This window comes from Callorhinchus milii, unplaced genomic scaffold (assembly GCF_018977255.1).
Source record: "Callorhinchus milii isolate IMCB2004 unplaced genomic scaffold, IMCB_Cmil_1.0 Scaffold11, whole genome shotgun sequence".
Classification (NCBI taxonomy): domain Eukaryota; kingdom Metazoa; phylum Chordata; class Chondrichthyes; order Chimaeriformes; family Callorhinchidae; genus Callorhinchus; species Callorhinchus milii.
Genome location: NW_024704752.1, coordinates 19869456 through 19882242, shown reverse-complemented (window position 1 = coordinate 19882242; position 12787 = coordinate 19869456). Strand labels below are relative to the sequence as shown.

General features: G+C 38.9%; 1 protein-coding gene across 1 annotated transcript; it reads left to right on the top strand.

The window, feature by feature from the left end:
• Positions 1 to 411: 411 nt before the first annotated feature.
• zmat3 (zinc finger, matrin-type 3) lies at positions 412 to 12407 on the top strand. The gene is given in 7 exon segments (XM_007889055.2): positions 412 to 547; positions 6952 to 7295; positions 9570 to 9689; positions 10229 to 10307; positions 10310 to 10397; positions 10594 to 10694; positions 11531 to 12407. Coding segments are annotated over 7 exon segments (1053 nt in total). The 5' UTR covers positions 412 to 435; the 3' UTR covers positions 11740 to 12407.
• The last annotated feature ends 380 nt before the right edge of the window (positions 12408 to 12787 follow it).

Genomic DNA, 12787 nt, shown 5'->3' with positions numbered 1-12787 from the left:
GCTCGAGGCCGACGGATGGGAAAGCAGCGACTGGACGGCGGGCCCCGTGCGCGCGCACACACACACACACACACACAGTGCGCATGCGTGCATCCACCACACCCCCACACCCCCCCCCCTCTGCCGTCTCGGACTGAACCAAGAAAGCATTGCGGGAGTGGGGGGGGAGAGGACAGCCAACACGCCATCAAATCGTCATCTCCCATCGCTGGAGTTTTTTATATTTCTACTCAAACTCCAGTAGCTTTAAAGCTACGTTTAATATATTCAGTCGGATTTTCCTTTCTTTGTTTTCTGGGGGTGGGGGGAGGGTTCTGTCGTCGTCTCCCCCGCACGCGCGGCTGGCGGTGGTGGAGCCCGGCTTGTCGCGAGCTGTAAACAAGCTGCCGGGGCTGAGGGGGCGGCGGGAGGGCGGGAGGGAGGGGAGGGGGGAAAATGGCGATGAACGTCAGGCGAGGCGCAGGGTATTTCCCAAATAACCACCGACGTCGCAGCCCGACGCTGCCGGCCGACAAGGGCAGCGATCTTCCCGCGCAGAGGTTCGGAGGTAAGGCGGACACCAGCCTCCGCAGTCGGGGGTTAGTTACCTGTCAGTGCGAGACTGAGGGGACCAGAGGGCCATTTTCTGATTGAATGAACGAGTTAACTGTCTGATGGCCAAAGCCTCCCCCTCCCCCCCTCCCGCCCCCTCACACACACACACACACACACATTAACTTCGGTGATGGTGGGGGTGACGAGGCAAACCTTGTTGGAGAGGTGACTGTACCGCAGTGGGGTTTATTGCCGCTGTGATCGAGATGTGAAAAAGGTGCTCGAAAACCCCAAAGAGGTCGTGATTTGGGGTAAAATGGTCCCTTGTGGTTCGGTGTTCCCGTCAGACGGAGGGGGTGAAGAGTCTCTGCATCTCTCAGACGTGCCATTCACTTATGGAGTCCTGTAGCTCAGTGGTCGCAGCACTCGCCTCGCAAGCGAGAGACTTGGGTTTGATTCCCGGTCGGGCGATACCTTGGCCAAGTGTCCCCCCCCCCCCCCCCCGATAATAATCCCTCAAGAAAAAAAACAATAATAAATTGGTCACTTCAATCCACGACTGTTTGTGGGACATTGCTGTGCGCAATTGGCTGCCGCGTTCGCCCACAAATATACAGTCAATTCACTTTACAGTCTATTCTGTGAAGCGCTTTGAGACGTCGAGAAGACGTGAAAAGCGCTATATCAAATGCAAGGATTATTATTATTATTTCCAGTGACACATACATTTCTTACTTAGTCTCGAATACACCAGGTTTGTGTGTGTGTTTGTGTGTTTTTTTTCTTCTGTAATGTTTTCCAATTTGTTTTTTTTCCACCATTTGCATTAAACTGTTGTGGGGCACATACTGGGAATACAGCAAATCATATACCTTCTATCGCCTTTCTCATATAAAATTGCGGCTAATTATACTACATTCTCATAAATTGAGTGACGGATGCAGGGCGAAACTTTCGGCAAGTTTCCTTACTCCGCACGCTTCTGTTTTACCTAGCATTAAGTAGGAACCCAATTGTTAACTGATCGGAGGTAATAATCCCTTCAAAAGATAATAATAATAATTTGATCATTCAATCCACGACTATTTGTGGGACTTTGTTATGCACATTTGGCTGCCGCGTTTCGCCTACAAAGTGTACAATCAATTCACTTTACCGTATAAAGTGCTTTGAGATGTCCCGAAGATGTGATAACAACAACAACAAAATTACATTTGTGAAGTGATAAAGTGGTATATCAAAAGCAAGGATGATTATTATTATCAACTGCACCAACTGTTCTGTTTTAGCACCAATGTTCATGTTCATATCAATTAAGATAATATTGTCAAATTATGTTTAACTAGCATGTCTGCAAAGGTATTATTTATCATAACTATAAACTGAATTGATCATAATATTGGAAATTGGGCTTATATAGTTTTAGCCGACACATTTTGGTGACAGCTATAACTGTCACTGGGTAATTTTCTGTAATATACGTTAAATCAAAAAGAGTCGAGATAAAAAAAAGATATTGTCATGCTGCTGGCAATGAAACATTATTGAAAGTTACATATTCAAATGATGATACTCACAGGCCTTTGAGGTTAGCTACAGTGTTTGCAAAAACAGCTTCACTTTGAATTTTTTTTTACAGCATCAATACAAAACTTCCATGTTCCTTGACCTGCAATGTCAGGTGCTAAATGAGCTTTACCAGCCCCAGCTAATTATGTGAAAAGGCAATGAAAGTGTAATCATTTCAATGTCACAAGTTACAGTTAAATTGTGTGGTTTCTGCAAATGGATTGACACCCTGGATTTTTGCTCAATAACCTAATGAGTCAGTAAGACATTTTGTAGTCCTTTACATTTTGGAAAGTTTTTTTTACCGCTGTTTAATTATATACATTAAAAGATGAAATAAGGGATAAGGGCTTATTTAATATTGAATTTAGAGTGAATAATACAATAAACCCAATAATATACAGTATAGGGTATTATGTTCAAAACATTTTATTGTTTACATGCTTGCTCAATTTTGTTATGATTATGTATTAAATATTGCTGAATACAACCATGTCATTTAATACAACTTACAGTTTAACAACACTTTGTTGTCATTTATGCAATATTTTCTTCCATTTAATACAGTAGTTTCCAGTCATACAATTTCAGTGTTAGGCTTGCTGATCCAGTGTAGTTGAAAGGAAAAAGAAAAAAAGATTTCAACATATTAACCTTGAAAATATTTGTGTTTTCTTTCCAAAGTCTATTATATTTTGAGCCTCAGGAAAGACCCAACCCCACATTTTTTCACAGAGCTCATTCGTCTACTGTACTCTCGGAGTTTCCCAATGGTGCTTGTTTTCCACTGGGCCTGCTGTGATTTTTATTACAAAAATTTTCAGTGTACTGCTTCCCCCAGATATTTTGTCACAGTGATCCTCACAGTGGTTTCCTGTGCATTCTTGTTTCTAGCAGTGATTCACAATGAAGATTTATTTTCTAACTTGGTACAGAAATGGTTTATCACATTATTCTGTAATGCTCTGAGAAGAATTTGCAATGTCTTTGATTTTTTTTAGCTGTTCTTCACTGATCTTATTTAGTAAGCAGGGTGTCCTTGGGGCTTAGCTGGCTCCAAGGTGATGTGCCTGGTAATGGAATATCAGAATCGAGTCATCCAGTGGGGCAGACTCGGCTTCCGGTTACTCAGCCAGGCAGGTCTGCATTACCTCAAGGCATTGTTGCTTGCAGACCAGGCAGCCTGGCTCGCTGGCAGGACTTGGAAGGGCAGACCATTCAATGGGGCAGGTATCGTTACCACAACAGCTCCTGTTAACCCTGCAAGCCTAACAGGTATGATGGTTCTCGCTGGATAAGTAGTCGAAAACTTACCAACCAGTGCACACAATGGCAAACTACTTGTGTAACCTGGTTAAACTCCAAGAATGCTGCATCGCACACTTTGGGGTTATCAAGCCACGGCTTTTGCCAATCTGTGCCTACTATTTTCCAGGAAGAGAGAGCATGCTCTCCATTTCAGATAAATGGGAAATTTCCATGCATAGGTGATGTACATATATGGATCTGTCTGGTTTAGCTATTCTTAAACATGGCCATGGGTTTCCACATGTGCCTGCATATTTGAGGACTTGGTGAAAACATTGCCCTCTCACCTCCTCACCACAGCTTCTAATTCAACTCAGTTTAATGAGATTAAACTCTTGCTCTGATATCTACACGAGTTTTAAGTGGATAAAGGAAAAAGTGACAAGAATTGTTACCGAATTACCCATCTTATCCAAAAGACTACAAAGAAGGATAGTCTGTGAAATGGAAATTTCACATTGGCACAGTAGGGGTGATCATCCAAGAATGGGTGATGCAATGGAAACTTTACCATGCATTTAATCAGTGCTGTGTGTGACTCAAGAACACTTAATATTGACATGGTGCAAAAAGAGAAGAAATGCTTAATTCACCTCATTAACAGCCAGCCCTCACCTTGGCAAGCATAATCCATTAATGCTCATCTCGTGCAATGATTTGGCACCATCGTTCTTTTTTTTACAATTTCACTAGAAAACCCTGCTTCGTGTAATACCTTTTTGATTAAACACTCCTGTTTTTTTTCTGAATAACTCACAATGCTGATTGTTCCACACAGAAGTTAGCTACACTTTTGAAGCCCTCGTTTCTTGCAATTCACCATAGCTCTCTTGTGACTCAGTTGCATTCCCAGTTTGCTTCTTGTAACAGCTTCCTCATCAAATTAGAGATTTGTCATTAAATTCACACTGTTGGAGTTTCTTAACAGCAATTTGTCACAATCCTTTAATATTTTACAGATTGCTGTTTCTCATAGAGTTTTCCCACATGCTTCCACTCTTCATAGTTAACATGTTATAACATGCTCATTCCTCACAGTAGTACACTACTGCTCTTACGTCGTCAATTTGCCACAATATAACCACAGAGTTTTTTCTTGCAACAGCACATTGATGTGTTTTATTCTTTGTGCATTTCCTGTTGAGCGCTTTCTTACAAGGATTGGAGAAAAGTTAGTCACCTTCGGCCTCTCACATGCTGTTTCTAACAGCTATCTATAGAGCAGCATTGGTTGGGAGACAATGCTTCTCTACAGCTTGGGAGCATATCTGGAACTTATCCTCTGAGATAGAAGAGGTTTGAGGTCTAGAGAGGATAATGAAACCAAGAAAAAGACTTAGTTTAGGACCTTTAGTTTAATAGAGCCTTTCACCCATCTCCTAATAGTGTTTCTTTGATTTCCCTAAAGGGAGAGGAAGTGGTGCTGATCCCAGCACTGGCAACATCTAACAGCCGGACGGCTTGGAATGGGGCCACAGACACAAGGAGCGGCTGGTCTGTGGTGTAGTGGTTTTGCCCAGGCCTGAATTAAGGCAGCGAAACTTGAGGGCCTCAGGTGAGGGGAAGCGGGCTGAAAGAAGGCCAATTCTTTGAGTACCACTTTTTTTGAAAAGAGAGACCAGTTCTCCACGTTCAAATACCTGCACATCGTACATTTTTTCATTGAGAGCCCTTGGAACATGAAAAATCTCAAAGAAAGTTCAGCCTTATCTTTTTATTGTTGACTATACTTTATAGAGGGAGAGTAATTACAATATACTCTTACTGTACTAGATGGGAAGAAAGAGAAAATCATTCTCGTGAATTTGATAGAGGAAGTATGTGGACCAGAGATCTAAACCTTCAGACCTCAGTGAGAGGATCACCTCTAAAATGTTATTCCTGTTTAAAGGATGGTCTAAAACTTACCTTCCTAAATAGTTTACACAGCCAAATACAATATTTAAGATGCAGGAAGGTAGATCATTATGTTTTAAAATTCAGAAATCTAGTTGAAAACTCAAGACCCACATTGCATAATGGCACCAGGTTCCAGTAATGGTGACAGAAAGATTGGTTTTAACAGCTTGTTGATTGTAAGAGGAATGGAAGACTTAAGAAAGTTTAAAAACTTAGGCAGTCTTGAAGCCCTGGGAAAACTAAGTAGGAGATGGCATGCTGAATCTTGATTTTAACACAGTGAAATGAGCAGGAAGGCCATGTAGGGCAGCATATTTGGAAAGGTTGTTATGGGACAAAGCGAGAGGGTGGGGTATGGGGAAAGAGGGAAAGATTTCCTATTAGATGTGAGATTATTTATTGAATCCTTTCCAGGAGAAAGGTACTAGAAGAACCTCTCCAAATACAAAAGCAATAGTTTTTTTTGACAAACTGCAATGTTCTCTAAGGCCTCTTGACCAGCAGCAATGTACATTTTAGCTAATTATGATGGAATATTTAACACTTTTCCATCCATGTAGTTACGATGAGCCCATGTAAATGTTCCTGATGTTAATCAGTGAGGTGGTTCCCAATAACTGAACCCTGGAAAATAAAAGGTTTATTTGCAGACATCCTAGATGGTAGCTATTAGCAATTACAATTAAAGTAAAGCAAATTCTTCTGCGATTTTTCTGGCTTCCAAATACTTAGAAAAAGTGTTTTTTGCCTTTGTTCATATTTATTGTGAGTATTGATGTGCGAATCTTAAGAGATGCCCACTTCACAGAAACTTCTCATACAGCTTTCATTTCACTATCTTGACACTGATGTCAACTTTATCATTTCTTTGCACTGCTAGACATCCTGGGGTATTAAAGGATGCCAGTTGTTTCACCTGACTATTATGTACTAATCAGTGGTGGTCTTGGAAATCGCCAGTCCTCATACTGATACAGAGCTGTGTGGAACTACTAATGGACAATTTAATTCAAAGATCCAGTTGGAAGGCTATAACTGAACTTGCTGAGAAACAACTAAATTGAACATTACTCTCACGTTTTCTATAAAATAGCCATTAAAACTTTCCTGAATACAGTTGCAATTTTCTTTTCCAGTACTTCCATGTTGACTGAGGGGAATCTGTTCCAGCTTTGCATCATTGCAAGCTACCCATTTCTTTGAAGTAAATGTTGAAACGGCACTAAAACAACCGTTATTGAACTAAATCTTCTTTCTGACATTCTAGCAATTAATAACATACAGCTAAAATTGGATTGTTACTGAGTTCATAACACACTGGCCAAATACTTTTTGTCACAACTGTATTATCACTGCAGTATTTGTATAGTATAAAGTTGCATTTAAAAAACCTGCACAAGAACAAAGTGCAAAAAGGAAAAGTACTACTGCAAGCTGTTTGCCTAAAACATTTAAGATTCAACTATTCAAATTGAGCTGAGATACACTTCAAGATCAGGAAAGTGTGAAGTTATGTTGAAAATAAGCTTAATCTATTAATAACTTTCTGATTCCCTAGTCCAATGTCTGCTCTGATCCACGAGACCGGGTATCATACAGTGAACGCATGTTGCTGTAATTTGTTAAAACTTTTTCTTTTAGCTCCAGATATGAAGACAAAGACTGATTGTGGGATCCCTGTGTGCCAACAGCCATATCGACACACAGCTTTGTCTCAACCACTACAGCCAATGACTATCCAAGCTGCACCCTCCAAGCAACTTCAGCCTACCTCGCCTGCTGTACTACCATCCTCCTCCTCACCCCTGCCGCCTGAACAGAAATATAAATCTTCTCAATCTGAACATGTCCCAGTACAGCAAGAGATAGCACCATCCTGTGAGGTCGACCGAGATCCTGTCTTAGCAGACCTCTGTAGACCACTACTTTGTAAACTGTGCAATGTGTCTCTGAATTCAGCACAACAAGCACAGGCACATTACCAGGTGAGTAGGTTAGTGAATAGGAAAGTACTGTCATAAAATAATTCAATGTATTGTATTCTAGTCAAAGAAGTACAACTTAATCAAAATAACACATGTACTGAATATGGATTAAATAATGAGTGCTGCTATTATTAATTCAGGCTCCCAAGTATTTATTGTGTTATCAAAGAGATTTCACATGGGAGTAAATAGTCCATTCTCCTTGTATCCATCCATCATGTTAACCCAGACATTAGAAATAAGTTAAATTGATTCTTACACAAAAAGATTTTGTGGCATTAAGATGTGGCATTAACACCCTGGAAGTTATTTTACTTGAATGACTACCTTTTTGATAAATAGTGCTCACAGAGCTAAGGAAGTTATTCTTTTGTTTAAAAAAAAGCATGATTTAAAGGGGAAAATGAAAGAAAAGAATGATTGTAAAGACAAAGTGAGTTTGTGCTTGGGAACTCAAGGCAGACATTATTTGTGTGAGGAAAGGCAATGGAGGGATAGGTTGGTGCTCTCAATTGCCTTTCCTAGCAACTGGTGATATTTATACTGATCGTTTACCTATTATTAGAGCCTGTTTGCTGCAAAGTTTGTTGCTGTATTAGAGAATATTTGACACTATGGAAATCTTTTGCACATAGACAGTTGTTCATCATCACCATGCTAGTGCAGAGCTAGATGGAATGCTACTATAAAGATTAATTGACACTTGTACTTCAATATATTTGTAATGTTTGGTGAGAGTACCTAGTGCTTCATGAGAGTATAATTTTGAAATGTATTCACATGCTATTGAATTCTGAGTTGTCAGACAGGAGGTTATAAACATTTGCGGAGCTCAGAGATTACCCGTGGAGTCTTGTAGCTCAGTGGTTAGAGCAGTTGCATTGCAAGCGAGATACCTGGATTCGATTCCTGGGCATAGTGAAATGTTGGGCAAGTTTCCTTACTCTACATGCCTCTGTTTACCTAGCAGTACAACAACAACAACAAAATTACATTTGTATAGCGCCTTTCATGGCGGGAGGACTTCCCAAGGCGTTGGACAGACAGTTACAGACCGAGTTAGCAGTAACCTGGTTGTTAGTCAATTGGCAGATCACTTTTCAGAGGATAATAATCCCTCAAAAAAAATTGTTCACTCAATTCACAACTGTTTGTGGGACACTGCTGTGCACAATTGACTGCCGCGTTTCACCCACAAATATACAGTCAATTCACTTTACAGTATGTGTTAAGTGCTCTGAGGTGCTACCTTGTGTGGAGGGCTCTATATAAGCGCAAGTTGCTGTTTATTCTGTGAAACACTTTGAGACGTCTAGAATACGTGGTAAGGCGCTATATCAAATGCAAGGATTATTATTATGTTTTCAAATGGCTCAGAATTCCATAACCGAACTGTTCTGCAGAACGTAATGCATTTTGTAATGTAATTGTGAGACATGGACTGGGATTTCCGAGCCAAGTGGTCAGAATGACGACAAAAGGAGCACATTGCCTCTTTCTTTCTCTTTCTAACTGGCAAATACCATGTCTGCATCGGCAGATTAAATACCATGTCTGCATCGGCAGATTAAATACCACGACTGCATTGGCAGATTAAATACCATGACTGCATCGGCAGATTAAATACCATGACTGCATCGGCAGATTAAATACCATGACTGCATCGGCAGATTAAATACCATGACTGCATCGGCAGATTGAGATTTATTACAGTTTTTTTTATCATGAACCGATTATCAAAATGGTGGTAGATTATATCTTATTCTTTACCAGTTGAGGAAGGGATTGTGAAGCTATAGGTTAGATTTATTTATAAGAATTTTGCAAGTGTGTTTACTCTGAAAATAGCAAATCAGAAACCATAACTACAGGTACTATCATCTGGATGGAAAAGAGAAGAATGGGTGAAGAATTTACATATCTTGGTGTTTTACCAGTTGCAGTCTGTGTAAGCCATTACACTTTACAGTGGTATTTTAAATATGTTTAGCTATTTGTTCTTCTATTGTCTTATCATCATTGTAATATCTTGTCAGATCAGATGGATATTCATTGAATAGCCTTAGGCTGTTTCACTGCAGTGGTGGTAGTGCTGAGTCATACCTATTAGAGAGTGTAGTAAATATATTGGGTGTTTTCCTGTTAGCTCAGTTAAATAATTCTGCATATTTTTCTTTGTTTGTGCTTACGGCATATCAAAATATGGAAGCTTGTTGTGCATTATGCTTTTTTTTCTCTCTGACCAACTCCTGCATTAACATGTATTTCCTTAAGGGTAAAAATCACTCTAAGAAACTTCGAAATTACTATGCTGGCCATCAGTGTCCAGCTCCTACCAAAGTGACTCCATCTGTAGATCAGCCAGTTGTACAACCTGCAGCAGAAGTTTCCAAGGTAATGTAAATATGTACTTTAATAATAATAATCTTTGCATTTGATATAGCGCTTTTCACATCTTCTAAACGTCTCAAAGCGCTTCACAGAATATACTGTAAAGTGCATTGACTGTATATTTGTGGGTGAAACGCGGCAGCCAATTGCGCACAACAGTGTCCCACAAATAGTCATGAATTGAAGTGACAAATTTATTATTTGTTTTTTTTTCTTGAGGGATTATTATCCCTCAAGAAGTACTGTATTATCCCTCAAGTAGAGTACTTTACTTGACGTGGCACAGATTTGCAGACTTATTGTAACTTAAGGCTTTTTTTGTTACCTTTTCATTTAATACAGTAATAAATTTAAAAGCTATAATTTGGTGTTTAATTCTCTATGTTTTTGCTTAAAGTTAAAATGTTAATACTTGTGTTTCAGATTGTATTTGATAATGAGGCAGTGAAGGGATCAGAAATAACTTTTTTTTGTTTATAATGTCTTGTACCTGGATTTTTTTAATGTTTTTGAATTACTGATGAGTGTCAATTTCTGTTCAGCCAGGGTCCTCCAAGATTGCAGGTCGTGTGATTCTAGCCACAGCAAATGATTACTGCAAACTCTGCGATGCTTCTTTCAGTTCCCAGCTGTGGCTCAGGCACATTATCATGGGAAGAACCATGCCAAGAGACTGCGGCTTGCAGAAGCCCAGAAATCCAGTTCGCTTACGTATGTACATTAATATTAATCCTTGCGTTTCAGGCTAAATAAAATTGTAACTGACTCCTTAACAGCTTTGCACTTGATCAATGTTTTACTTACAGAATTAACTGAATATTAATTCAGTTGAGGGTTGCCATTGAGGCTTTTTTTTGAGCTATACAGCTCTTATAATTTTAAATAATTAAGGTACTTTGATTTTTAGGGAAACAACAGATCTGGCAAAGAGACGACCAAGGAAAGAAGGGAGCGAATTTAAAAACGTACCCAACCGGAGGAATCTACATGGAGCTCAAAATACCCAAGGTGTCTAATAGTTACTGTTTACTTGTAAACTATTTGCAAAGTTGACCAACAAACATATCAGTGAGTAATGGAGCCAGATATTGGGCAGGTCCCACATTAAAACTGCATCTGTATTGATTTTGGTGACTTCAGTCAAGATGACATTGGTCTGTAAAGTTGGCTTCAGTTGCCGAGGTTAGAAAGATGACCTCTAGCGGGCTCTCTGTGTATGTGGTTGTCAGGTGAGGACAGGACTTGAGCATAATTCTCTCCCCAGTATTCCTTACCTGTTTCAGCAAAGATAGTATTCTTCATTTATCAGTAACATTTTGTTATGTTAGAGACTTGTATCATCTTCATTCTCTTGCACTCCTTAATCCCTTTTCCCACTCAAACAAAATTAGCTTCCTTAGCCTTTTCAGATCGTAATGATTAGAAACCCCAAACAATCTCTGTTCCCCTTCTTTGAATCCGTTTCACTGTCTGTGTTCTGAAAGCAATTACAACCTGACACAATGGTCTTGTAGCATACTGTTGTAATTGTTCTTGCAGCTATTTCTATATAAAATCATTTCAAATGGTTTTAGTTTTTTTCACAAATCTTTACATGTTCCAGAATAGAGCTTTCCTATTAGAATATTTTATTCAGCATGTTTTATTCCTGTTTTCCTATACAAAAAGTAAAGAATCTTGATGTATTTGGATAATATAACGAACATAATATGTTTATGGCCTAAAGTAGCTGCCTTCTGTGCTTAAAAAAATTCTTGGCAAAATCATTTTGGATCTCTCACTTTAAGTTTTATTCTTTCACTCTTTAATTCAAGTCTTTCAATGTGAGCTCTTTTATTATACAGGTCCTTATTTTAATCCTCGTCCACGTCAGCGGATTCCACGTGACCTGGCAATGTGTGTGACACCGAGTGGACAATTCTACTGTTCTATGTGCAATGTGGGTGCGAGTGAGGAACAGGAATTTCGGCAGCACCTAGAAAGTAAACTGCACAAAAGCAAGGTGTCAGAGCAGCGCTACCGGAGCGAGATGGAGAACCTTGGATACGCCTGAAGCTGTTGAGCTAAACACATCTTAAAGCCTTAGGAGAAAGCTTATGATTGTCTGTTACCCATGTTTATACCATCTCTGTACAGGAAGTTTTTCAAGATTTAAAATAATTCACTTTAACTATCACTGTTTTTTTAATGTACAAATCTTTGTTTGGTTCAGGTAAAACGTAATTTGTTATTTTTGTTGAATGTTGCTGCTTTATAGAGAAAACCTAAGTTTTTTTGCTATTATATTCTGTCCCTTAAAGGGGTGAATATGTAACTGGGAATATTCTGCTTCTGAAGATAATTTCGGAGACATTAAATGAACGTATTTGTTTTTCTTGTTACTGTAGATTAATTGTCTAGAATTGTTTGTGTAAATCTAATTTGAATGCTTTAACTATTTTTGTTTCCCAGTTTATAATGGTTATCTGAAGTTTGAATCAATTATTTATTGCTGGATAATCTTTAAACAGAGAGAGGGAGTTTGATTATCAAGGGTGTCTTTTGAAAATGATATACTGTAGTTACAGGAATTGTTATTTTAACATCCTTCTGTTTGATTCATTTCTATTGATATTTAGGATATATATGTTTTTAACAAGTGCACTAGTGACATTAAGGGGGAGGATTACTAAATTGAACAGTGTGATGGTGCTGAATAAATTATAAAGAGTTTTATCATAACCTGTTTTTAGTTAAATTTCCTCACATTTGGGTTCAGTATCTCCATATTCATTTTTAACAGAATCAATGACAGGAGAAACTAAAGGATGCTAATGTTACTTATAGTTTCTTGTAAATAATTTTTAAAAAGAGCCCTGGTAGTACAGCTCTCCCTTGAAGACCGGTTTCACTGTTTGCTAATTTTATGAAAATAAACCATGGGGTAGGATCAGAAACAACAGTAAAAGTTAGATTTGTGGAAACAGTTCCATGTGCTACTTTTTAAAAAAAAGTAATCTGAACAATTTTCATTTCTCTACAATGAACAGGTAAGTAAGACTTTTTGACACTGGAGGTGGCTGATTAAGTATTTGTGAGAACTACTGTAAGGAGCTGGTGCG